General features: G+C 37.9%; 2 protein-coding genes across 2 annotated transcripts; one reads left to right on the top strand and one right to left on the bottom strand.

Annotated features, from left to right (window-relative positions):
• The first annotated feature begins 7,758 nt into the window (after positions 1-7,758).
• On the top strand, positions 7,759-19,947 carry LOC139737262 (uncharacterized). The gene is made up of 5 exons (XM_071647942.1): positions 7,759-8,461; positions 12,077-12,172; positions 15,699-15,827; positions 17,115-17,164; positions 19,087-19,947. The coding sequence occupies exons 1-5, from the start codon at positions 7,786-7,788 to the stop codon at positions 19,168-19,170; spliced, it is 1,035 nt and encodes a 344-aa protein (XP_071504043.1). The 5' UTR covers positions 7,759-7,785; the 3' UTR covers positions 19,171-19,947.
• Positions 19,948-20,932: 985 nt separating this feature from the next.
• Positions 20,933-27,068, bottom strand: LOC139737290 (triple QxxK/R motif-containing protein-like). Its single transcript, XM_071647968.1, has 3 exons — positions 26,943-27,068; positions 25,771-25,951; positions 20,933-23,545 (listed from the first exon to the last, which is right to left on the bottom strand). The coding sequence occupies exons 2-3, from the start codon at positions 25,918-25,920 to the stop codon at positions 23,459-23,461; spliced, it is 237 nt and encodes a 78-aa protein (XP_071504069.1). The 5' UTR covers positions 25,921-25,951; positions 26,943-27,068; the 3' UTR covers positions 20,933-23,458.
• Positions 27,069-27,731: the final 663 nt, after the last annotated feature.

Raw genomic sequence — 27,731 nt, 5'->3', positions numbered from 1 at the left:
TGACAACCAGCGGATACCCGAAAATGCCGTCGCCACCCCCCGCATAATATACTCAAGCCATCTGTTTTGTTTTCATATGGCATTTCTTCCCTCCAGTGGCGTATCTAGGGGGGGCAAGGGGGGCACGTGCCCCGGGCGCCACTCCTTGGGGGCGCAAAAAACGAAAAAAAAAAAAGAAAAAAAAAAAACGAAGAAGAAGAAGAAGAAGAAAAAAAAAAACTCGCCCAGAAGGGGGGGGGAGGGAGAATGGTGGGGGAGGGGCAGAAAACCAAATCAAACAAGATAAAAACAAAACATGATGATGACGCGGACAAAATGACAATGTTTATTGTGTTCACACAAGAATTCCATGTTCCGTAAGCTGAGATACAAAATTTTTCGGCGCGCTCGCTGCGCTCGCTCGCCAAATATATATAAAAAAGAAGGTAAGAACAAAACTTGATGACGACGCGGACAAAATGTCAATGTCTATTGTGTTCACACATGTTATTTAATATTTAGCAGGCAAAATGTTTCACTGAGCAGCGGCTGCAATTTCTTTCGTTCTGAAGCGATCGCCAATTGGATCAAAAGACGCCAACGGTTTCGAACATACGGGGGGGGGGGCGCAAAAAACCCCCAAATCAAACAAGATAAGAACAAAACGCAATGATGACGCAGAAATATAAAAATTTCGGCTCACTCGCTCGTACTATTAGAGTGTTTTTTCAAGTCCTCAGTTTGGTGGTATAAATCGTTATCTATAAGGCCGTCACTATATCATATCTTGATTAGAATTGTAAGATTTAATGAGCAAAAAATGACAAGAGTTCCATGTTTAGTAAGCTGAAATATAAAAATTTTCGGCTCGCTCGCTGCGCTCACTCGCCAAAATTTATCAAAAAAAGGAAGAAAAAGATAAGAACAAAACGTGACGATGACGCGGACAAAATGACAATGTCTATTGTGCTCACACATGTCATTTGATATTTAGCAGGCAAAATGTTTCACTGAGCAGCGGTTGCAATTTCTTTCGTTCTGAAGGCGATCGCCGATTGGATCAAAAGAGGACGCCAACGGTTTCGAACATACGGGGGGCGCAAAAAAAAAACAAATCAAAAAAGATAAGAACAAAACGTAATGATGACGCGGAAATATACAAATTTCGGCTTCAGTTTGTTGGTATAAATCGTTATCTATAAGGTCGTCACTATATCTTGATTAGAATTGTAAGATTTAATAAGCAAAAAATGACAAGAATTCCATGTTTTGTAAGCTGAAATACAAAAATTTTCGGCTCGCTCGCTGCGCTCGCTCGCCAAAATTTATATATATATATATATATATATATATAAAGAGAGATAAGAACAAAACGTGATGATGACGCAGAAATATACAAATTTCGGCTCACTCGCGCGCACTAATTTAGAGTATTTTTTTAAAGTCCTCAGTTTGTTGGTATAAATCGTTATCTATAAGGCCGTCACTATATCTTGATTAGAATTGTAAGATTTAATAAGCAAAAAATGACAAGAATTCCATGTTTTGTAAGTTGAAATACAAACATTTTCGGCTCGCTCGCTGCGCTCGCTCGCCAAAATTTATCAAAAGAGAGATAAGAACAAAACGTGATGATGACGCAGAAATATACAAATTTCGGCTCACTCGCGCGCACTAATTTAGAGTGTTTTCTTAAAGTCCTCAGTTTGTTGGTATAAATCGTTATCTATAAGGCCGTCACTATATCTTGATTAGAATTGTAAGATTTGATAAGCAAAAAATGGCAAGAATTCCATGTTTTGTAAGCTGAAATACAAAAATTTTCGGCTCGCTCGCCAAAATTTATCAAAATTCGCTACATTTAAATCACCCTCAAAAGACCCCTTTTAAGTGCTTTAAAAAAAGCATATCATGTAGACTTTGTTTAAAGTCCCTACCGGGATGGGGTTGGGGTTGAACACTTTTTCAGAAATTAGGGGCGCAATTTTCGCGCTTGCCCCGGGCGCCGTTTCCCCTAGATACGCCACTGCTTCCCTCCTCATATCTTTCTTTCTGCATATCTTTACTTTCTACTTTCTATCCATACACGTATGTCTATCAATCCATACCCGAGAGATAGAAACAGAATCTGCAAAAAGTGTATAGTAGCTGTAAAACCAGAACATTTGCAGCCTGAAACTTCCGAAAATTTGGAGACGACAGCCTTTCTCGAGGCTTAAAACTATTAAAAACGAACTGCCGACCATTAAAAGATTTATACGAGTATCATACCCACATTGTGTAGACAAAAACTTGCAATTTTGTGAATCTTGACTCTGTGTGAAATTCGCCCAATTTTCACGCAAGCGAGTTTTTTTCTTTTTCATTTTTTTTTTTTTTTTTTTTTTTTTTTAGAGTAAGTGACAAACACAAACAAACAATATGTGATACCGGAAGTCAGTTTCATGACCCCAGCAGCTCAGCTTTGGACGAACTTTTCTATGCTGAAGGCCAACGAATCACATGTCGGGAAGGAAATAAGTCGGTTGGGTGATCGTGGGTGTGTTTCCTGATTCGGAATTTTCATCCCTGTGAAATCTGTGAAAGCAGGACAATGAAAACTCTCCACTGGTTTGTAACAGCCAGAATATTATCAAGGTTGAAGCAGGGTTTTTTTTTTTTTTTTTTTTGGGGGGGGGGGGGAAAGAAAAGCCTTAATTTTGATGACAAACTTTGGTTGATAAGCCTGCCTGTATATCTTTAATTTTGGATTTGTACTCGTTTCTAGATCATCCAGGACTTTCCACTCAAAGCCCATAAACACACACTATAACCTTGATGTATCAGTGTCAATCTTATTTGTCGCCTTGGTTTTTTTTTTTTTTTTTTTTTTTTCATGGAGATGATTGTACATGTTATGTCTTGGGTAGCAAGAATGTAGCAAGGATGTTTCTTGGAAAAATCGAAAAAGGTGAATCAAGTGACTACATACTCATTTGACCTTCCCAACCATAAGTTACGTAATATCTGTGCCTGTGTATAGATGAGAACTTGACACTCAGATTACAATGTTGTTATCATGAATCTCTATACGTATAGTTTTTCACTTTCGTGTAACGTTATATTGCTAGAGCGGTAAGGTGCGGGTGGCAGCAGTTTAAGGGCGAAGAAAGTATCGTTAAATCTTTGGTCCAAGACTACCATCCCTTTTACCAGTGTTAAATAACCTGAACCTTATTCACGTCATTTTGGTTGATAAGAATATCCCATGACATCCACTTGTCAACCTTCAGTAACGCTTACTAGTATTCTCCTATCTCCTCGTGTATCGTGAAGTCGTGGCTTTCTATTTGCCAATTTCTTGAGGTCAATCAACTTTTCCGAACAACTTTCTCAGTCAGTGTCAGTTCAAGTATTTCCTTTCACTCAAACTTTATTTTTTAAACACATACACAGATATACATACACTGTACTATCGAATATACATCTATATGTATCTCTCTCCCTCCCTCTCTCCCTTTCTCTCTTGATATATATATATATATATATATATATATATATATGTATATATACATATACATATATATATATATATATATATATATATATATATATATATTTATGATAAAAACCTAAAATGGCAATAGCTAGGTTTTTATCACACATACTAGGTGTTTCAAAAAACATTTCCCACTTTTGATCATAAATATTTCAAAAACCATTCATTCGATAAAAGTGTCGTTGATATGAGTAATAGCTGGATAGTGTACAATTTGGTAGAAGGTAATTTGCACGTGAAAGCATAAATCAGTTTCATTAAATCTAAGATTGATTTTGAAGTAAGGTTTCAGATTTTGGTCAAATTTTAACCCTCTGTACAAAAATTGAATTTCGCACAGGAACCAATGATGTGTATGTGAGTGTGTGCTGACAATGGCCCTGAACAATGGACATGCCTGAACCACCTGTTGAGTAGGCGTCAGTCTGGCGCTCCCTGGCACATGAATGCTTATTCAATAATTCATGTGGATTGCCCTGGGCACTGCTAGTCTGAATTCATGCACGGTAAAGTGCTTGCAAACACCACATTTCATTCCAGCTGGCAATCATTTTCAAATTTTGCTTCTGACATATCACTAAATTTGGGATATACAATAAGCATGAATGATCTAAAGTTCCTCATTTTAATACAACTGTCTACTAATTAAATAGTCTGACAAATGTTTCGCTTTTTCGATGAAAAGAGATCATTTTTGGTAAAGAGTTCAGCAGCATTTATCATTGGGGCGATTTATTTCAGAGTAGATTTATTTAAGGCTCCATATACGCAAGTGTATATATACTCTAATTGATTTTCTTTACTTCCTGTCACCACGTTTACGATAGAACAGAAGTATTCATTGTAATTTTGTTTTTCAGAAGTAGGAAGAGCACTGACGCGACTCAACGACAGTATCGACAGGCATTTGACTTTACACAGATACTGCCAGAGGCTGAATAAAGACTAGCAGTGATAGTGGAATTTCTCATGAATGAATAATGAAGCATTCAAACACTGGCCATTGTTCAGGACCATTGTCAGGGTTTTAACCACACACTCCCATACACACCCATTGACCCCTGTGCAAAGTGAAATTTTGTACAGAGGGTTGAAAATACAGCAAAGTCTGGAACCTAACTGTGAAATTAATCATGGATTTCATGAAACTAATTTATGCTTTCATATTTAAACCACCTTCAACCAAATTGTACACTATTCAGCTATCACTCATATTAATGACAGTGTTATCTGATATATAGTTTTTGAATTATTAAGAATCAAAAGTGGAAAATGTTTTTTGAAACACCTAGTATATATATCATATCATATGGTGTGTGTGTGGAGAGAGAGGGGGCGGAGAAATATATATATATGTATATATATATATATATATATATATATGTATATATATATATGTATATATATATATATGTATATATATATATATATTATCATATGGTGTGTGTGGAGAGAGAGTGGGCAAAGAGGAGATCTTTTGGGAAGGACTGATAGTGTTTTCAAGAAGTTCAGATGAAGATGGAATCTGCGAAAGTGAAGGCCCTATGTATGAAGTGGGGATGTTTAGGAATTGGACATAAGCCCTATAATGGACAAAATATCAAATAAGGAACTTAAAACACAAACACACACACAAACGAACAAAGATTCACGTGAGATGAGGCAAAAAATCACAGTTATAGCTGTTCACCGATATGAGTACTGATATAGTCCGCACTCTGTCATGCGCTCATCGCTTTTCCTTATTTCAAGTAACTTTCCAGACCCAGTGTTTACACGTTCAACAACAATGGGTGAACTCTCGCTAGGGGTCGCGATGCGTTGTTGTCATCGTTTGGTCGAGTTCAACAAACTTTTTTTTTTTACCACTTGGCATCAATCTGTGGCAAACGCTGTACTCCGGAAAGGTATTGTTGTTGTAGTTCTTTTCGACCCGTTTCCGACACTTTTGTTTTTCCTGGCCTGTTAGTCGGGTTACTTTCATAAGTAATTCTAGTAAGTAGGAGGTTACTTTTATTTTCTTTTTCACTTTGGTTATTAAGGGACATGTGAATTGAGGTTCAGGAAACCCAAATCTTGCCTGCATGTATAATGGTAGAGACCCCGGCCTACATTATGTCCTTGCTCTGAAGAGACCACGACCCAGCCTAAATAAACCCACTTATTACCGACGTATTACCATGCACATGATAAATTCAGTGACAAAGGGCACAATGTTGAAGAGTATGCAACGCCACTTCGTCGACACCAATGTATCGTTTGAACGAGTGAGAAAAGTTAACATTTCCAGTACCGACCTTTCTTTTGTTTGATTTTGTAAAAATTTGTTCGAATTTCCCATCGTTCAGCGTGGGTAGTTCTGTCTTTATAGTTGCTTATGTATACAAGAAATCTACTAAACTTTCTCCCAAGTGGTATTTCAGTTTTGGAACAGGAGTTTCAGTCCCGAAATAGCGACAAAAGGAGGTATCATAATGTATAGTACTACACAGACACAATGCAATCTATATGTAGCACTACTTATAACTGTTGTCCCTCCGCATCACACTTCGCCCCCCCCCCCCCCCCGCCTCACTTCTCTCTCATAACAATAACTATATTTCGTTAAGTGCTCCCTAGGCATGGTTTCATATATTTCAAGATTGGCATCATCATGCACGCGCAATCCTTCTCCACGGCCCTTTCATCGCAATAATTCTTTGAACGGTTAATGCCCTTGAGAGCATACATTCTTATCAACTACAAGCAGCTTCCGCCGAGTTTCCCAATGCTTGCTAAGCAAATGAAATGCTATGATGAATAACTGACAAAGCGTTTGAATTAAAGTTTCAGACCTTTGACTCAGGTTTTTATTATAATACAACAATCAATATTGAAGCATAGAAAGCAGTGATTAAAGGTTAAGCAAGCTTTTGGATTGAGGTCAATTTTGAAGTTCACTTCAGGCCAGCGCTGGACAAGCTCTCGCGGTATACAATCCTACACTTTATAAATCTACTTTACAGAACCGGCGTCGAGTCAAGAGTATGTAGAGCAAAGACACGGTGTCTTTTAACGTGAAAATGATCATTATGATGGCTCTTTGGGGCCTGTTATTGTCACAGGAATATAGTTCTTATAATTTGACATTCAAGGGTATTGCTTGCGATAATCTTGTTTTTACCCTATAGGGGATTCTGCCTTTTACGACTTTGAACATTGTTTGCACATTGCGATTGTCGTCGAGTCAGATATAGATACAAACGTTGTGGTACGACAGACTTTGTTCTTCCACCGTCAGCAAGTACACCAACATACACTTTAAAGGGATAGTACAGTATTGGTGGAGATGAGAATTGGGCTTCTAACTTTACCAAGAAAACACTTATGATATAGTACAGAGCATACCATTTTAACAGGAATTCAAAGTTTATTTGATGAGATTCGGGTTTGGAATGACTGAAACATGCAAAAACAAAGTAAAACAAAGCGATCGTAATAAAGTGTGGGTTCCACACTTTATCAGAATCGCTCTGTTTTGGATACCTCAGCCATTTCAAAACCAATTTTCGTCAAATAATCTTTGAATTCCTCATAGAATTACATGATTTTTCATGTTTCATAAGAGGTTTTTCATTATCTCACCAAGAAATGTTAGAAACCTGAAATTAGGTCTCAACCAAAACTATACGATCACTTTAAGTATGTCTATTGCCCGGGCCTCCTTCATTTTAGTCTGTTTGCTCTTCATCTCAGAGATAAGATGACAGAAAAGTCGAGCAGTTCTAATCGTAAGGACCCGTTTGAGCCGCTCTCCACTTCTCTTTGCTCTTAGATTCGATCGCGAAGACATCACGCTGATTCCTGCAGCTGCAAACCAGTCGGCCATCACTGAATAACGAAATCCCAATTGTTCCTGGGAGAAAGAACATCCTCTTCCGCGAAGAGCTACAAAGGTATATTCACGGGCTTCTCGCATTCCCCGATCGGTCGATGCGACAAAAGTTTGCCGACCCCAAGTATCTGCTGTACATGGGCTGATTGTTGACATTTCTGACCCGCAAGCAGGGAAAAGCTTGAGCTGCGGTTTCTAGGTACTGGTACTCGGCAGCAGAGCAGCACGTGTGATCCAGCTGATCACAACACAAGAGCAGACGATTTTGTACACTGCGCGCGTTGCGTCCGAATCAAACCCCGCGCTCGCATTTGTGTTGGCTGGTCGGTGTTATATGATGCTTTGGCAAACAACTGGATGTATTCGTGCTGTGTTTGGTCTCTCGCGGAGGAGGATGTCAGGCAAACGGTTGCTGATCGGGGTGCTGTGCACCGTATGTGTGACATTAGGTCTGTATCTGAAGTTCTTCAACCATGAATCGGCCGAAGACCTGCTGGCAGCTAACCGAATGGAGCAGAAAGCCCAACCGATCGAGGCCAAACCCAGATTTCACCATCTCAAGGCACACAAAGTCATCGCATCAGCGGAGGACGAGAACCAAGGAGTGAACGTTGACAAAGATGCCTTGATAAATACGATCAAGGAAAGGACAACGAAGGAACCAGCAAAGGCAGAGAGCGACAACATTAAACAAGTAGAAGCTGTGGGTGATGATGCAGATGCAGATGGCGGTGATGCAGAAGCAGATGCAAATGCTATCGAAGATGAAGGCAATGGTGAGGTAGAGGGTGCCGGGCAAGCCAATAAGCAAAGCGTGGGTGTGGCAGATCATGAGGAGAAGGTACCTATTGTAGATGTTGAGAAGGAAGACGGGGATGACGAGAAGTTACGTGATGCAGGTGGCAATGGTGGAGAACGCGCAGAGGATGGAGATGGGGAGGTGGAGGATGGAGAGGGAGATGGAGTACGTCACAATGGGCGTGGTCGTCATGGTATCAAGTTCTTTGACTGGGATAAGTGGGTGAAAGACAACGACTTCGTGGAGCTGGGCAACATCTGGGCGTATTGTGGTAGGTATTATCACGGAGCGTACAGGGGCCCTTTAGTACAGTTTGTAATTAATTATAAACCCTATTGATAAAGAACAACAAAAAATGCATCTGTTTGTATTTCATTTTCACAGATTTTTCTATTTCGCATTTCGTAATAATCTAATAGACGTGGAATTCGATCAATTTGACTTATCAATCACTCATGAGCAATCAGTAAGTAAATCCGTAATATAAAACTATTCTCTCCCACTCCCTTGTACAGACGTTCTTTTAGTTGACCAAATTTGTTAATAATTCAGTAGAAATTGAATGCACATGACTTATCAATTATTCAAGAGCACAATCAGGAAGTACATGGTATGACCCAACTGTCCTCTCCTCCTCCGTGGAGATGCTCTTGGTCTCTTCTTGACATCGTCGCTGTAGGGTCATACAGCACCTCAAGGCACTCGCATGTCACATTGAACGTTGTACAAATTTATTGGGATTACGGATAACCAAGGAGGTATCACATTGCCTCCAATATAAGGCGTCACACTACCTCCTTATGTGGATAACGTTATCCTTATAGCGCATCCTGTGGTGTGGATGGTGAGTCTTTCGACGCTTCCATCATGAAAAGTTTCCATATTGTGCGATGGTTTCATCGCTACTACTCTCACTCGCGATGAAAATCTCTAAGCGACCCCCCCCCCCCCCCCCCCCCCCCCCGTAGAGTCACGGGCATCATGCATTAACGTCAAAGTTGTTGACAAAATTTACAGAGCACTGAACGAGACGCCGAACCGTGTTAACGGGCAACTCGAAGGTGTGAGTGTACAGGGTCAATGCCTAGACGTCTTTGTGGAAATAGTAAGTCGTAGCATTATATTCAAATTGGGCCAAACCAGTGAGGCATACACGTCCTAATCTTGTGGCCCCGACGGAGTTGTGTTTATGCCTCATAATGAACGTTTGGTGAATAATGTAGGTCTTACTCTATATTGTATGGTAATAGTAATACGAGGTTCATCCTTAAATGGACCGTGATGGGGTAGACTGTTCACCTGAAGAAGTGGGGAGGGAGGGAGACCAAGGGGTGGGGGGTGAAGGAGCTGTAGGTTGCACAATATGATTGAATGAAGTATCTATAATATGCTGCATTCAACATTGAAAAGAAAACTGCTATACCCATGCGCGAAAAGAAAATCATCATGGTGCATGCTTCAAGTTTCGCAACTATCAAGAGGGCATTCAGAGCAGTCATACATGGAATGGTCAGGAAAACATCAATTACGGTAGCTCGGCCATGGATTAGAAATAGTTACTCGCCTCAAGATGTGCCGGTCATCAACAATTAACCCAGGCTGCGTTGAAGACTTTAAAAGCCGCCTCTCACCAAATTATATAATGGCGGTCAGTTCTTGGCATGAAAACACTATATAATATCTGCCGTGAGTGAAGGCAACCTCTTTGACCACCGCACGATGAAGAAGGAAACTATACTGTTTAACATCCAGTATCTCACAAAATACTTGAAAATTACAAATTAAATAGAGTGGAAAAGGTTCAACGTTTCGCAGAGACATCCTTTAAATGAGGCTAAAACGAAGCATGAACATTAAAGACTCAAACATGAATCACAGACCTAGTAAATATACTAATTATAGCACCCTTGTCTCTAGCTCATTAAGAATGATGCCTCCTCTGTCTCGTCAGCTGTTTACTTTCAAACTAACTGTCCTTTTAACATTATATATATATATGTGTGTGTGTAATATATATATTATATAAATAATATATATATTATATTATATTATATGTTATATATATAATATATATTATATATATAATATGTATTATATATATGTATATATAATATATATATATATATATATATATATATATATATATCACATCCATACCACTTCATCCTGCTATTGTTTAACATGGCAAAGAGATGATGAAGCGTCATCGTCTGTTGTCTTCTCTTGCATATTTTGTCAGATCCTTGAGCTAACAATGTCTGCCGGCCTATATTCAACATCCGTTTAGCGTAGAACTTTATCCGTTATTCAATCTAAATGTCATGCGACATTTTAGTGACTGGGCCTCTGTATATAAGATGCACTGACTTGGAGAACATTTGTGGTAATTTCATCAAGCTCACTATAATAGCGATACGCGTCGGAAGGGAGCTATTGTTACCATGGAGATCCATAGTACGTTATTTCAACATTAATTTGCTCCCCGTGTGATGATTATGAGAGATAAAATGTCTTATTTTGTTTTGCTTCGATATGAGCGACTGACTCTTCCATAAACATAAGATATGAAACAAAATATATTTTACACTATACTTCATCAGTTACTGCTTGTATAAAACGGAGATATGCAGTTGCCATTTGAGACAAGTGACATTTATGTCAAAACCCCGGATGGCCTCATAAACGCCTATACATTGTACTGCCAACAAACCTCAATAATTAGAAATGCTCATTGATCGTCTAATTGATTTTTCCAATACAGATTAAAACCTTTCAGATTTTATAATCATGAGCCTCAAATTTAGATATTATATTGTATATCAATGGAACTAAATTTGAGTTCATGTGATAAAATGTGATCGAAATTGAACGTATATTTCGGATGTATTGCAGCTATTTCTTTGCCCAGTTACCACACTAAAAACTGTATCACTCATAGTTATCACTCCCACATCCACCACGTCATTCGGTGCAGTTGTTTAACAGATACGTTTGCTGTGTAACGATGGGTTTGGTGTTATTCTTTATCAGTCATCAATCGTTGGTTGCAATTAAATTATCTTGATTTCTATACAATGAAGCAAAACATGTTCGCACAATTAATAGTGTATAATCATCCAGTGTTTAGATTAGGTTTCAAACTTATATATTTCAGGTTTTACCCTGTTGAAAAGAGTTTAAAAAAAAGGCGAGCAGAACTCTAAAAAATTCATCAAAAATAGGCATGAAATAAGAAATTAAGCTATAATTTTCAGTTTCACACAGGCACGTCTTCACCGGATAGTGATAATATGCAATGGGCTTTAACCATTATGATATGCATAGAAAGGGGAAAGAGTTGAGGATGCCGTAAGTCACCTCACAACTCTCCCTTGGTTTGTTTGTCTCTTTGTTTCTTCATGTTTGCACAATATTATAGACATGTTTGGTCGATAAATTGTGCAGTAAGACTAGTGTCACAACCCCTTTCCCCGTATACGTCGTCTGCAGTTTCTGGGCCATACTCATTACAATACTACACAATGACTTTGCGAGAAGGCTGCACAACTTGTTCTCCTTGATTTCATGTCAGGTATAGGAAGTTTAGTACAGATGTGGGTCGACCACAACCAAAATAAGAGACGTGGGGAAGTTTGCGTGTGTCACGGGTCACAGCCAATATTGCTATGCGGTGAAAACGTGTGAAATTTTAACCTTTCATAACAGCAGTATTTCATCTTTGATTCTGATTAAACTTCTGTCATTCCCCTTTCCGGGTGAGACTCTGTCTACATGATATGAAAGCCAGTTCATTGTGTCGAATTCTACTTGTTTGTTCTATAACGTGTTTAAACACGACAATTGGCTGACAAAATGAAGGCAACCAAATCTCTCCTTTGTATTTCAGATGATGAGGACCCTCCCGTCGTGGGGAAAGTCCTTCTCTTGCCCGATGAGGATAATGGAGGTCTGAAGAACGTCATCATCTTCAACACCACTCTAGGTAAGGATACAAGAAATTACACGGTCAAACCTGTCTATAGCGGCCACCCAAGGGAGACAAACACAAGCCGTCATAGACAGGTGGCCGCTGTAGACATGATCGCGTACATGGCTGTTCTCTCGGGGGAATTGTTTTTAGTGGCTGTATACGACAGGTGGCCGCCTATAGACAGGTGACCGCTAAGGCAGGTTTGACTGCATTATGATATTGTTTGCCTTTTCCTTGTGCGAGATTCTGAGACCCCCATTAAGTCCTTCCATTGCACAGAGAACTCAATTTTTTTTTTTCGCCGGTGATAAAGGGTTAACGATTGCTTGATAATGAAGACTTAAGAATGTCGTCTTCTTCTGGTTAAGTCTGCCTCCTTCAATAAGCTGAAGATTCTTGTAGACTGTACGGAATAATAGCAATTGTTGATTGAAACGGAATGAATCTTGGGTGAAAAAACGTAATAGCCTTTGACGCTAAAATTGTTCAGACTGATATTCTCGTAGACACCACGGCAGGTAAGAATTCGAAATGATATTGATATTAAATGAGCAGCAATTTCATTGCTGATGGTGATGGCAGAATAGTACTTTCACTGCTGTGTTAATACATTCACGCATGTGCGCTTCATTGTAAAACATAATCTGATGAATGATAATAAAAAAGGTTGTCGTAATATAAATCATCAATAGATTAGTTTAACCCCCTCCCATCAAAAGGAAATAAATTTCTGATGCCCAGATTTTCACACATGAATTGTAACATAAATCATCAATTTAATGTTGCGTACTGCAAACATCGATTAAGCTATAGATGGGTACGATGCCACACCCATGTGTGTTCGTGGGAGAAAAGGACATATATTTTCATCTTCATAATTATTATCGTTATCCATGTTTAAAAGCACTCGTAATCTACTAGTAGTTGAAACAATCATGTTCTGTTCACGTGAGGTCATTCCACAAGGTGTCTGTGGGTAGTAGGTTGACGTTTGTTAACAAGAAGTATCAAGGATCAACAGAGACAGAGATAAGACAAGATAATGAAGTGCCAGACGATCGGCTCATCTTGAAAGGAAAGGTCATCCATTAATCGGTTCAGTTCAGTCGGAGATTAATTAGCAGGATTAAGAGCCTGTTCCATGAAAATAATGGCTACCATTGTTGTCTCAGTGATCATGCCATATGGAGCTTTACAACACACTGTAGCTCAATGAATATACGATTGAACTATACGGTAACAATTCTTTCATTTTCATTTCATTTCATTTCATTTCATTTCATTTCATTTATTTCATTCCTTCTTTCTTTTTCGTCAAACATAACACGAAATGAATCAGAAGATATAACATGTATTCTTCTAGAGATGTGCCCCAGGATTTTCAAATTGACCGCATGTTACTTGTAATTATATTATATTCATATTTGATGGAAGTAAATGTCAATGAACTTGAACTTTAATGACGAATGCTGACAGTTTAAAGTAAATAGTTACAAATTTACACTGAAAGGCAAAGAGCGCCAATATAAAAACGATGGTTCCTCTGCAATATAATCGTATCAATCAACTTTTCATTTTTTAAAAACATTTTTAAGGGTGAGAGTGTCGTTGGAACGGTACAAAGTTGATGACATTTGCATTGTATATCAAGCTTGCCGAATAGGGTGAGAATGGATGGGATTAGATTTCGATTCTCCATGAATACATGTGTAAACAACAGGTCAGTATAATTATTACTTGGCTTGATCGACGTCTCTCTTCACACCTCAATGTAAATGGTCAGTGTATATAACCGAAGAACCCCTTTCATATCCCAAACATCCTCTTGACAAATTAACACATAAAAGGATGATGGAATTGAATAGATGTGATATATTTTCTTCACCTCACCAGGTGTGTAAAAGAAAAGAAAAGAAAAGAAAATTGGAGCAAATCAAAAAATGACCCGACTCCGTTCGATCCATGAGTGGGCAATAACATACATTGGAGTGATTAGGTTATCCATGAGGGGCGTGTGAATTGGTCACTGCATGCCATTTCTGATGCCATTCCTGTAATAATCTATAGTGGAAATAATAACCCCTCATATTGTGAAGCTTAGGGCAAGTTTTCGACAATAACGCTTTTCTCTCTATATCACAATGTCTCTCAACAGTACAGCACATAAAGAGATTCGTAGCACTATACATGTATATAATATTATCAAGGCAATTCTCATCACCAGATAGTTGTATAAAGCATGAAGTAAAAAAAAAAAAAATCAGCATATTTTCGTGCTAACTTCAGCAGGCAGTAAAATAGCAGGGTCGGACACAAAATTTTACATATGTAGACAGACAGATAGATATATAGCAACACAAGTCTTATCACAGAGAGATGGGCATAATTGGAAGATGGATCTGAAACATATGAATAGATGGGTAGACGTCTAATCATGTAATTTATACACGTATATATATACATATATATATATATATATATATATATATATATAATTGATTGATGCTATGATAACGTATCAATCCCTTATGACATATTGACAGTATCGTCAACAAGAAACATGCAGGTGCATGGGAACGACCACAGACAATAATAACTACAATGTATAGTTTTGCATTGTATTGTATTCCTACAGAGCACATCCTCGCTACTCTATATATCCCTAGCTCAAGGAAATAGTGACTATGTGAATTGATTTGCATGAGGGTCACTGTACTATTACGCATACACGATGTGCACAAAATTTATGTTGCAACCTTCTCCCCCCCCCCCCCTCTCTCTCTCTCTCTCTCTCTGTGATAAGACTTGTTTTGCAGTTTTCATTCCGATCTGGTAACGTCATTACCGCACCGCCAACCCGCGTTCACGATTTTGCCATCCAAAATTTGTTTTGACAAATGCACTATGATTGTGATCATGACTGATTATTATCACTGCGTGAATAATTTTAGAATTAAATTGGTAATGATACTAATAATAGGCATCATTATCGTCATTGTTTATATTGTTTAATGTTTTATAGAGCCTTTTCACCATGAGATATGAGCAGTGCTCAAAGTGCGTTACAAGGCATTATAATCCCGGTCCTCTCTGCATGGAATCAATTGGAATATATATATATATATATATATATATATATATATATATATATTGAATTATATATATATATTGAATTATATATATATATATATATATATATATATATATATATATATATGTATATATACGTCTTGACAGTCTTTCCTTCGCTTTGTCCTTAATTATCATCAACCAAACAGTTATAGTATCTTATCACCCTTTCCAAGTGCACCTCAAATTTAGCTTGACACTGTTGGCATTTACAACACTTTTTCTGAAGTAATATCCCTATACCTCTTGAAACAATACTAAGTAGCCAATGTTAGAAAAAAAAATATGGCGAACATAGATTCATGATTCCTATGTGATTGTGGAAATGACATGAGCTGTGGCAAAGATGATAAAAGCTTTCTAATCAAGGCTAACTTTCGCTGATCCCCCTCCCCATATTTCTTTCCAGAATACGATGTTGTCATGGGAAAAGCCGAGGTGAGCATCGAGTACAACAAAATGCATTTCTACGGCAACACGTTTGACTTCGGAGACTTAGAAACCGAAGGGGATTTCTTCAAGTGTCCCATAGCGAAAGGTATGCTATACAGTATGTCCCCCCCCCCCCCAAGAAAAAAAGAAAAATACAATCGGATTTTCGCATTGATAACTTCCAATGTGATAAAACTGTCTGAATGCTATTTCAGGGTCTCTTTGACCACTGAACCAAATCGGATGGGGTTTTCGGTAAGATGTGGGTAATAATAATAATAAACCATTTTTATAGAGCGCAAATTACATTCAAGTCTCTAAGCGCTTTTAGAAATGAGAAAAGACAGAAAAGACAGGGTAATAAGTTATAGTTTCATACCCTGAAACTGTATTTGGATTGATTCACTATTCTTAAAGTTATCATTGCAGAGGGTCTCACTATATATATATATATATTTTTTTTTTTTTGGGGGGGGGAACATACGGTATAATACTGTCTCTTTGCCCTCTTATCAGTCAAACTCACTTTTCTAATAAGAAAGCATCACCAATGAATGATAGTCCTAGCTTTTGATTAAAGTCGGGACAATCCCCAGTACAGATAACTATAACGGTGACTGAACATTATTAATGCGAGTAAGCTTTCAAAAGCCCCAAGTTGAATTTCAAATGGCGACCTTGTGTTGTTTCTCTATTCGATCGTATGAGTTGTTTTCTTAATGTTTTTCGTGTTATTATTCATAACCTTATTTTCCCCATCACTGCAAATGGGCCAAGGACTCAAGTTTCCTGCATTTTGTTTTTCTTTTTGTAAACGGAAGTAGCATAATTTGACATGAGCCTCCGTGCTGTTACAGTAAAAGCAATGAGGAAATGGAAGGTCATTGTATACTACAATCTGTATTCCCATTTTCAACGGTACTTGTTCACTTTTGTCCATAATCACATCTGCACAATCAAATGATTTCACTTTTGTATACTCAGATGACATGTCAGTGCTCTTGTGTAAAATATAAATGAAGAGCAAGATGCGATTGAAGTGAAATTTCACACGATATTCAAGTTGAAGTTAGTTTTATTTCTACAGAAGAAAGTCTGAAATAAAAACTTTTATAAGACACTGGTATTAATCGCAGTTATACCCACATACTCAAATTGGCAGAAGTGATGATGACATCATTTTACAAATATCCCATGGAATCTGCACTGATCTTCATGTGATTTTCCTTTGATATGAAATCAATAAGAAAACTGAAGCTTTCTTTAAAGGAACCACTTGAGTTACTCCTGATGTATAATGTATCAATAAAATCCTATGATAATACCGTGATCAAGTGTGTTTGTGAAATAGTAATCTCTAACTATAATATAATCCTTTTCTTCACTTTCGCAGGAGATCAGTACTATGTAAGAGAGCAGCACCTGTCTGCATTAGTTCCAAAGGTAGGTTACATATAATTTTCCGTTTATATCCACATCCGTGACTTACAAAACAGCAGCGCAATCTTCTTATACTCAGTACTCTGCATGTATCACGACAAAGATGTCTGTTTTCTTGTGTTTGTGTTTTCTTTTATAGAGAACACACACAGATGAAAGGACTTGTTTTGCACGTTATTCCAAAGCAATTAACACACAATGTCATGTGTATAGGGCCTACATATGGAAAAATGGAGAACAGGCTGGGGTCAGTGACCCCGAAGGAAAACAGAAAGTATTGCATCCTCAACGTGATTACGAAAACAGCCAATAGCAACTGGTATCCGTTTGTGTCCAGTGGTGATGCATGTTTGAACACGATTATAGGCCTACGTAAAATAAAAGGGTTACTACCCCGCGTTACTTGGTAACATGTTCAAGTGTAGTATATAATAGTGCACATTAATATGCCCCATTCATCTTCCACGCTAAATAATTAACTCAATATTTTTCTCAGATATTTCATTTTCTGAGCAATAAACCTTCGGAATAACGAACCTTATTATTTCGTTTCAGATTAACAAGCTCTCGGAATAGCGAACCTTTTCTTTGATTTACAGAGTAATGAACCTTCGAAATAGCGAACCTTTGGAATAATTACACACACACACACACACACACACACACACATACAAAATGTTCAGATCAACGGCCTATTTTTCATTTCGGATTTATGAGAGCATTTAGGTATAGGGAATTTCTGTGTTTGGAATAACTAACATTCGAATAACGAACCTTATTTAATTTTGGGGGGATTAACGAATCTTCGGAGTCAACGAGCATCACCCGATGATGAAACATGACAATACGTAAAACAGATTTCAACTCACATAATTCAGTAACGTTGAGGGCGTCAGAAGTTAATCGATTACTATTGGACTTCTGGATGATAATCAGCATTAGTGTGTCATGGTACTTGTATATATTCTGCGACTATACACCTAATGATCAGTACTTCACTTTGTCCAAGCTCAACGTAATTGCTATCAGCAATTCTGTGTTTTTTTGTATCATTTTCTTTATATACTACGCAATTCAATCGCTCTCCTTTTATTAAGGACCACCTCTGTGAAACGATCCCATTCTGCTAAGCATTATGGAGTTACTGCATTGTATTCTAAAGACAATTAGTGTAAAGTGTACTGCCCTTCACGAAGACCACTAAGGGTCCAACATGACTTCGTGACCTGTGAACACGTGGTGTACATGATAATCGTGTCCCTCATTTCGCTATCTCTCAACTCTATCCTGGGAGAGATTAGGTCCATGCGAACTTTGCTATTTGCACATTGGTTTTTTTTTTTTTTTTTCAATTGCTTCAATCGAGGTCTTGAGACGTGCGGGGAACAGCTAAATTTATCGGTTTTATTTTTACGAGTATGCCGAAATTACTAAAGTTTCCCTAAGAATCTACTCTATAATCAGGCAATCTCTCTTTTCTCTGCTTTTTTCAGTCGAACCTCTGAAGAGAATTGTTGGGACATGCATTTGAAAAACAAAAGAGAACATCAAGAATCAAGTCTGGTCGTTTGTTCGTTTGTTTGTTTTTGACGTCAAAGGTCTGCAATCATGGCAAGGCAAACTAAGAAAAGGTTACATGGGTGCCATAGTCAGTAGTAGATACTGACTCTATGTATTCTTTTATGTTTGAAGGGGCGGAAACTAAGAGGTTCAAAACAGTCACCATGCCATCACTTGGTCACCAAGTTCTCTGCATAACGAACCAACAAGGATTCATGTTTCTTCCTCATCACCATTTTGCTCTTCGATTTTCTCCTCGTTGTTTTAGTATCAACGTTGTACTATCCAATATGTCATTATGGTTATCATAATCATTTTTCAGTAATGGTTATTTTTTTTTTGTTCAATCAATGATATTTACGCAGGGAACTTTCTACGGAGAGGCTCGACTTATTGACCAAAACGACAAGGTAATTCTCTGTTCTTCGATGACCATGACAATGAAATGAGAGGATGTCAAGATTCTTCCCCTCACCCTCTTTCTCTAGCGATCACTGGCCACTCGCCTACCGTAGCGTGGGCCGTCCAATAATCGTGATCGCATTATACTGTACCAGCATGTCGCCGGGGATGAAGAGGAGTTGATTGGTAATGACTTCATCACGTGCAATAGAGACCTGGAGTAATGCCATTGTCCTTGATGTTGCGAACTGTTACATAATGACCTCACTGCATCTTGCACTACGGTGACGGTTGTGAAGGTGACTTTCAGACACAGCGCGTCTAAGATCGTCCTGGAAACCATTAGTTTGGGTCAACCCTTAGAACATTTTTCATATTCACAAATCCGTGTGTCAAGCGAGTCGCCGTCGGTAAAAGAATGGAGAGTAGTGGGGCAGTTCTGCGTAATTGATTGGGAGTTGTAACCAGTAGAGCGCCCTCTTCATTTGATCATCATCAGCTGAAGGAAGACACATTTCATATTTTCCTTCATCAAACGAGCGACCATGCTCGCAAACATTATTTTTCTTGCCTTTTCGCGGGTTTCTGAAAAGATTTGCCAAAGTTTTGAGGGAAAGTTATTGTGGACTGTTGATATCCTGCTGTATAGTAGTTACTATGCAGATAACGTATTGTCTTACCTATGTTCTAATGACTTTTGTTGCCTGTTTCGTTTGTTTTCGATAATATCGCCAAGGAGGAGAATGCCCTTATTGTGTCACGTCGAGCAAACTTTCCAGATATGTGTGGCTAAAATGGAGAGCATTTTGATACTAGGACCTACATAATCAGTACATGTATAGTAGACATACAATGTATGTGATGTTTCAAAAGAAATGAATAAAGTCTTGTTTTTCTGCCGGAAATTCCCATAGACATATTCATCGACAACGTTAGCCATTGACCTGGACCTTGGCACCCCACCCCCTTACATCTTGAAAAACGTTCGGCGACCCCTGTGTCTTATAATTCCTTCATACCATAGTTCATCTTTATATTGGATTTAAACAGAATATATGTATATTGCTATCAACAATTTAATGCCGTAACTGAAAATGAAAACACGCAACAAAGAATCGACTTTTTACCTATTTGAACAACTGGAAACCCCAAACTGCAAGATCCTCTGATGGATTTTTTTTTTCCAATACAGTACAACGTATATGAACGTCCATACAGCATTCAAGAATTTTACTATCATTGCCGTTTTATGCCTCCGGCCGAATTGTGGCCGAGACCTTGTGCTTTAGACTTGCCCGTCCGTCCGTCCTACATTTTTTTAATCGATTTACGGATAACTATACTCGGTGAATTTTCTCGGTCCATTTACATGGTCCATGTTTGCTATACGTAAGATGTAGATATACTGTGTAGAATTTGGACAATATCCTTTATTGGTTTTAGGTCAAAGGTCACTGATCTTTTGGCTTTAAATTATATTTTAATTTGCAGCCAAGAATGTCCGGTTGAAATGCAATTTTGGTCGGAAGAGTAGAAGTGAACACATATTCATACAATGTACAGTGTACAGTGTATTAGACTTACTCCATTAACATTGTGGATGTGTAAGGTAAAATGCCAAGGTAAATGTCGTTGCACTTGAAAAAGAAAAAAAAAAATCATTTTCCAATCCTGTTGCTACTTCATTATGCACCATGTGTTCAAAACTGGGTGAGCTATATGCACAGTCGTGGTCATAAAGAGCGTGCAAAGAACTGCAGATTTTCAAGAAGAATAACACATACAGCTGTATGTTATTATGTACATAATTCATACATTTATTAACTGTGAAATGTTCACCAATAAAAGTGGAAGGCAACAGAGGCAATTCATAGTCATGACGTAATAAGTTTATCTACATATTCCACTTCTCATAAACTCATGCAGTCAACTTACAAGTACTATAATACAGACATCAACAAAGTATGTATTGTAAAATCGATGCTTATTCAAACCTCTTCCGCATACAGTACCTCAGTGTTTTCTTATCATGTATAAAGTTGTTAAACTGTATAACCATGGCGATATTGCTCACTTGCTCTCAAGATTAGAAAGTACTTTTGTTGAGGACGATTGAGCCACATTTATTGCTAAAAAACTTGTACGTGTGTACCAAATTTGGTACTTTTGTTTTTTCCAAGACACAGCAGAGGTTATTATTGCATTGCAGGGTAAGTGCAGTAACAATAGAAGCTGCAACTTGGAATGTCGAAATGTCGCATAATATACTACATACCAGTATTATCTTAATGTTGTAAATTGCTCAAAGTGTTCTTCTTCTTCTTTTTTAACTGTAAAGTGTACATCTGCGATAAGGATTTTTTAAAAATCTTATAATCACATAACTTGTCATGTATCTAATATGAGATAGGTTTGTGATTTGACTGATTTGAGTGAAAATCAAAACTAAATTGAGGAAATTTATATGATGGAATGTATCATACTGTTAAAAAGAGAAATAAACAAAAAAGATGTCCATAATATGGTACATGTAGTTCTTGTCTTTCCTAAAATGTTTTCTGATCATTATACACACCAATGATTTGGATCACCATAAAAGAATGGACTCTTCTAGTGACAAATACATAACATAACATCCCCTGCTACATTACATATATGTATGCGACATGGACAAGATTTTTTTTTTAATGAATCATCAACTAAAAGAACACTGACCTAAATAACTTAACTCGTGACAATGCTGCCAATAGCTTCACAAACTGCACGGGAGCTTCTTAAATGTTTAACCGTTTTAAAGTAGCTTGTCTCTCTGTAAGTATACACCCAAGTCAAATACTCGCCTATTAGGTTTTTTCAAGTCGTCTTCTCTTTATATTCTATATTGGCTTTAATCCCTTTACAAGTCGAATTTTCTTTAAGTCAAAGCTATTTCTTCAGTCCAAGTAGATTCGACTTAGGCAAGGTTGACTGTATGTAGTAAACTGACTACATTTGTATGTCATATTACATGGCATTAAAAAAAAGGAACTACAGTGTATTCTCACATTCATACCTTTATCACAATCTGCACTTTACTATTGTCAAAACAGTGTACCTTTGTAGATTCAATTCAAATTGTTATAATGAGAACCTTACACCAAATGTTAATTTCATTCAGGCCAAATTCAAGCGTGCTTGGCCTCAACATTGTATTTTCTTAACACTGATGCAAAACATACTTGGAAATCACACAATATTTTGGAAAATCAGGCTACAGTGTACTCTGTTCACCAATGCTGCCACGTTTGAAAACACATGCAATGCGAATGAATTGAATACCACTGAAAAGTAGATAAATTCTTGACTTTTCATTCAGTAAAAACCTTCAGCAAGCACGATACCCACTACCGTAGCCCTCTGCTCATATTTTATATGTCGGTCAATAAGAATACAACATTAACAACAGGAAATACTATCAAAAGTGCATTTAATAGGTGTCTAAGAAGCTTTAAGTTGAAGATTGAATTGAAATAGAGATAACATAGCTTTGGAAAATTATTTCTGAACACTTTCCTCAGTCTTCACAGAAGTCTACTAGCATACTCTGAATAATAATAAAAAAAAAAAAACACCATGGAGCTCTAGTGCATTGTCCTTGCAAAACGATGTATTTAAATAAAGTTATTATGTTCAACACATGAGAGTCGAATGTGCATCCTGTAACAGATGATTTAAAGCAGTACCATGGGCATCTGACGTCCATCACTCACTGTTTGATACTGTTTTGACAAAGTTTAGTAAATTTGAATGGTGATAAGTCTGCTTTCCATCTATGATAATGGGAAACCAGTATTACCTAATGAACTAATTGAAACACGCAGAAGAGCCCATAGGTAAAAAGAAAAACAATGTTTACAAAGATTCTAACTTGGAAATACTGTATATCTCTTTTTCAGTTATCCATCACACACACAAAAAAAAAATCATGTCAATAACTTTTTTTTCAAATCTATACAGTTTCAAAACGTGAACAATGAAATCAAGTACACCCTGTGCCATTAGGCAGGTATGCTGATAAAAAAAAAAAAAATTGAAATGAAATGTCACAGTCAGGCACATGTAAAGGCACATAGTGGAGAAATTTTCACTCATACATTGTATGTATATCCCAATTCATTATCAGTGAGACTCTATAGCAAACAGACTATACATGTAGGCTTCAATGCATGTGTAAGCTCACAGTTTCACTGGCAATAAAGAATATGGCATTACAAATCATATTTCTTATTTAACGCACAATCACACAAATTAATACAGTGTATTAGACAACAGAAACTGTCCCTCAACTCCAAGCCATCACGTCTTTGGAGTCAGTTGAAAGTAGAAGAGGGCATATATCAGTGTCACTACTCCAAGCATGGATAGGATGACCAGTATAGATTCCTACAAGAAAAAGGAAGATCAAAATTCTTCATTACATTAGAGTCACATTTCAATTTCAATTTATTTCATTTGTTCATACCTCTCGTATATATTTCATACTTCTCATATATATACGTATCTATATACATATGAGCACTGCTACAAAAAGAGATACATGTAGGGAACAATGGTTCAGATCATAATATGTAGTTAACAAAAACCAAACAACAACAAAAACATACGGTTCACTCCCCTTACAACAAACACGGTTAAATAACAAAATTCCGATTACAACGAAGTAAAAATTTAGGCTGCAACATTATCCGCTCTATGTTTTATATTGTATATTTGTTAGGTTATAATGAAATTTCGATATAACAAAAGAAAACTGCCGGTTCCGAGGACTTTGTTAAAACAGGAGTCCACTGTACTACCAGGGGAAGAACAGCTGCTGCTCTCTCGAATATCTGTGCAGGAAGCTCTCTGATAGCTGTTGTGTATGCACAGAAATGTGGACTGGACGCCAACCTGATACATGTGTGAACTATGATTTGAATGACAAGTGCAAAATGCAGAATTTAGTAAAATCTAACTAACAGAACACATTTGGTAGATGTTTTATCAAAACTGAACCTTCAATAAGAAAGTTGTGAAATTTTAAAGGTTCACATAATTTCACACACATATTATTTGTTTGTTTGTGTGTGCATATATATATATAATTATTACCTATACGAGGGAGTTTTGCGAGGCAATTCCAGTTGTTATTTTGCAGGGTTAAAGGTCAGGAGTTGTTATTGTGCAGGGTTAGAGGTCAGCAGTCAATATGCTTTTCGCCACGTCGCTGCATGTCGGTTACACACACCGCACCGTACACAAAACAATGTGTGCAAACAGTGCAGTCTTCCGGTTTGGGGAGGTTGGAAGAGAGAGAGAGGGTGGAATCTCTCTCCCCACCTCCCTGCTTTAAACGTAAACATTCCGATCGACCACGAAAAGAAAACTTTCCACGACGTCCAGGGTGTCAGTTACACGCGCCGCAGAAGAACGCTGATAAATCAGCTCATACAAGGTCGACCACTTACAGCAGCACTAGGCAATGACTAGTCCATTTGTGCTCAGTAATTGCACAGTGACCATCAGTTTTACAACTCTCCAACTTTAAACAGAGAAGTAAAAATAAAGTGTAACTGTACTGTAAGAGCGTTCAGAAGTTTGAAGTTTGCCTGTTACAACTTCATATGTATCTTTGAAGTTGGAGTTGAATGATATACATTGATGAACAATTCTGCAATTATTCAACATGTTGATGGTCTACAGGTAGTCAAATGTGGCTTGATCTGTATCAGTGTATAGCCGTATTCACATATTTTCTTAATTTACCTAAGGGATAGGTAATAATTATGATATTGACTGGCCTTTCTTTCGGGAGGTACCAGATAAATATTGCCCGCACTGAAAACATATTGCCCTCGTCTTCGACTCGGGCAATATGCTTTCAGTTTGGGCAATGTTTTCTGGTACCTCCCTCAGGGCCAGTCAATATTATATAGATATATACATGTATATATGTGTGTGTGTGTGTGTGTGTGTGTGTGTGTGTATTTTGATATCTTCGTCAAAACCACACATGTAAACTGGTAAAGGTATCGGTGTTATCATCCCATAAACTTCCCACTGACTGATACACAGAATCCTTACATGAAGTCAACAAGAGTAAATTGTACTACAGCTGTATATGCATCAAAGTGCTGAAGCCTGGTAAAAATCTAGCACCCATACATGTACCTAGCACCCACAAGAAGAATTGTGGGCACCCAGTTATGGACCAAAATCATAACTTTGATATTCTGTGCACAAACCAACCAATTGGAGAGTTGTGAATTGATCACATCATCACCTCCATTGCAAGTGTAATTTGTGTGAGGTCATTTTTCAGTGAAAATACAAGTATGCAAAAGTGTATCTTTCAAACTGAATTCTAACCGTAGCGTAGGGAAAAAAGTTAAATTTTTCATTTTCCTGTATTATCTATTACCAAGAATGCCTCCACAAAACACAAATAAGCAAGCAAACAAACCATGACACAAAACACACAACCCCCCCCCCCCCTTAATCTTTCCTAATGGATGGACACAAATCATTGTTGGACAAAGCCTACAGCCCTTTTTATTGATATACAAGCAGAATATTGACATATTTTGCCCAGACCAGCATCTTCTACATATTTCCCCTGTAATTCTCACCTTGAAGCCGAAACCTCCTCTCCTAGCTTGGGCCTCAGTCTTCATCCTCTTGACGTCCTTCTTTGTTCTCTTCTGCTCCTGCTTGCCAATGCTCTTCCGGTATTGATCAACAGACAGGTGTGCCCTCTGGGAGGCATCCTTTTTACCCATGGTTTCCGGAGATCAGGCTTATCTTTGCAGTCTTTGGGAGAACACAGAAAACAAGATATGATGACAAACTAACCATCGGACCAGCAAGTAGGTAAAAGAATCAACAAATATGCTAGTAAATTACATCGTAATTTTAGTGCATGTGCAAGAGTACTTAAAATGACTTAAAGTGTTATTTGATTTGAAATAAAAGCCAAGGAAAAGAAGAAAGGAAGATACACACTAAAGTCACTAACTTCAAGTAATTTCCCCCGATAATCAGGATTTGGACATTAGTTGAGACTGTTTAAGAACTCTAAAACTTGCTGACTGTAGGGATTGTGTCATGTCAGAATAAAACCTATAGTATGCATTTCTGGAGAGGGAATTTGGTGTCTGTAAGATACACTAAGTAGATTTTTCTTTCAGTTCTGAAAAAGAAATACATCTAGGCCCCGTCTTATAAAGACTTGTGATTGATTCAAATCAATCACAACTCTATGATTGAATGCAAATCCATCTTATTAAAACGTTATGATTGAAATTAAGACGGAGAACTGCAATCAATCAATCACAGGTTGTGACTGATTGCAGCGTTCACGAGATTTGTGATTGATTTCCATCACAAGTTTTATAAGACAGGGCCCTGTACTTCATAGGGTGACTCCTATAAAGATTAATGATAATAATAGGAGAGATGTCGCGACCAGCTCATATAAGGCCATTTTTGCAGGAGGATTTCATTTTCATTGATACACTTTCACTTGCAGAAAATCCTATTTATAGACATCATTTGTACATGAGAACCTTGACACTGCCTAGCTCCTTCCATTGTTTGGAATGAATGAGTAGAAGTGCCAAACCTCTCCGAACTTCTCGTCGTATATTATGGGTATATACGTGGCACATATCTTAGACAGCACACCAGCAATGCAGTGTATGGGACTGAACAAATCTTTATGACAATACACGATGTCGTCTGCTCCCTGCAAATACATTTTTAGCAATGAAAACACATGCTCAACACATTGAATGTTTCTTACCCTTTTAGAAGAGTATGTTTGACACGTATTTCCAATAGCCGATACTCTAATTAGATTTCCTAGATCACATTATTATGTATATGACGCTGAGTTGCGAAGGCAGTCGACCAACAGCAGCATGCAGCATAACTCCCCTTCTGTAAGCTTCAAGGATACTTGAGCGCGAGACGAGCGCCTGTGTGTGTGGCTGGCTAGGCTATGAAGCTGTGGCTGGCTGGCTTCCCGCGCCGCTGCTTCGGATGCCCCAGCCGCGCCCCGGCCCGCGCGCCCGGCGTGGCTCCAGCGAGCCCACCGCACAGTCAGTGTTGCCAGATGGTGATTTCGGGAACCAAAAAGGGTGAAATTTGGTGATTTTTGAAGTTGTTTGGTGACAAAATTTTAGCCTGGTAACCAAATCAAAATTTGGTGATTTTTGGTAACTTTTTGGTGATTTTTAGACCAATGAAAAATAATCACACTAATTGAAAACGAAAATGCATTTTGCCCAAAGTTTTCCCCTTATTTCCTTTAGAAACATAAGATGTGCCCCTTTCTTGTCACTCGACACACACAAACACTCACATATCCATACACATCGTACACATTTTGCATTTAGTATGTGTGACTACGGCGCGCCGAAAATTGCACCGAGACTCGCTCAGAGTGTTTGATAAAGGTTTATTGACATAATCTTGTCTTGAAATTGAAGCCTTACCTACGCTTTTCCAAATTTGGTGATTTTTGGTGGCTTTTGGTGATTTTTTACAAGCCTTTTGGTGATTTTGCTCTGTTGGGACCTGGCAACGCTGC

This window comes from Diadema antillarum, unplaced genomic scaffold (genome assembly GCF_040938485.1).
Source record: "Diadema antillarum isolate AM-2024a unplaced genomic scaffold, OU_Dant_1.0 scf00000028, whole genome shotgun sequence".
In the NCBI taxonomy this organism is placed as follows: Eukaryota; Metazoa; Echinodermata; class Echinoidea; order Diadematoida; family Diadematidae; genus Diadema; species Diadema antillarum.
The sequence above is the reverse complement of the archived record's forward strand: the minus strand, read 5'-3'. Positions and strand labels throughout refer to the sequence as shown.

What these genes read in the sequence shown, in the direction of transcription:
- LOC139737290 (XM_071647968.1), bottom strand. Translation starts at nt 25,920, where the DNA reads ATGGGTAAAAAGGATGCCTCCCAGAGGGCACACCTGTCTGTTGATCAA. An exon ending in GAGGAGGTTTCGGCTTCAAG is followed by an intron (nt 23,546 to 25,770) that starts GTGAGAATTACA and finishes TTTTTCTTGTAG; the next exon opens with GAATCTATACTGGTCATCCT.
- LOC139737262 (XM_071647942.1), top strand. Translation starts at nt 7,786, where the DNA reads ATGTCAGGCAAACGGTTGCTGATCGGGGTGCTGTGCACCGTATGTGTG. An exon ending in CAAGTGTCCCATAGCGAAAG is followed by an intron (nt 15,828 to 17,114) that starts GTATGCTATACA and finishes TCACTTTCGCAG; the next exon opens with GAGATCAGTACTATGTAAGA. An exon ending in TGTCTGCATTAGTTCCAAAG is followed by an intron (nt 17,165 to 19,086) that starts GTAGGTTACATA and finishes ATATTTACGCAG; the next exon opens with GGAACTTTCTACGGAGAGGC.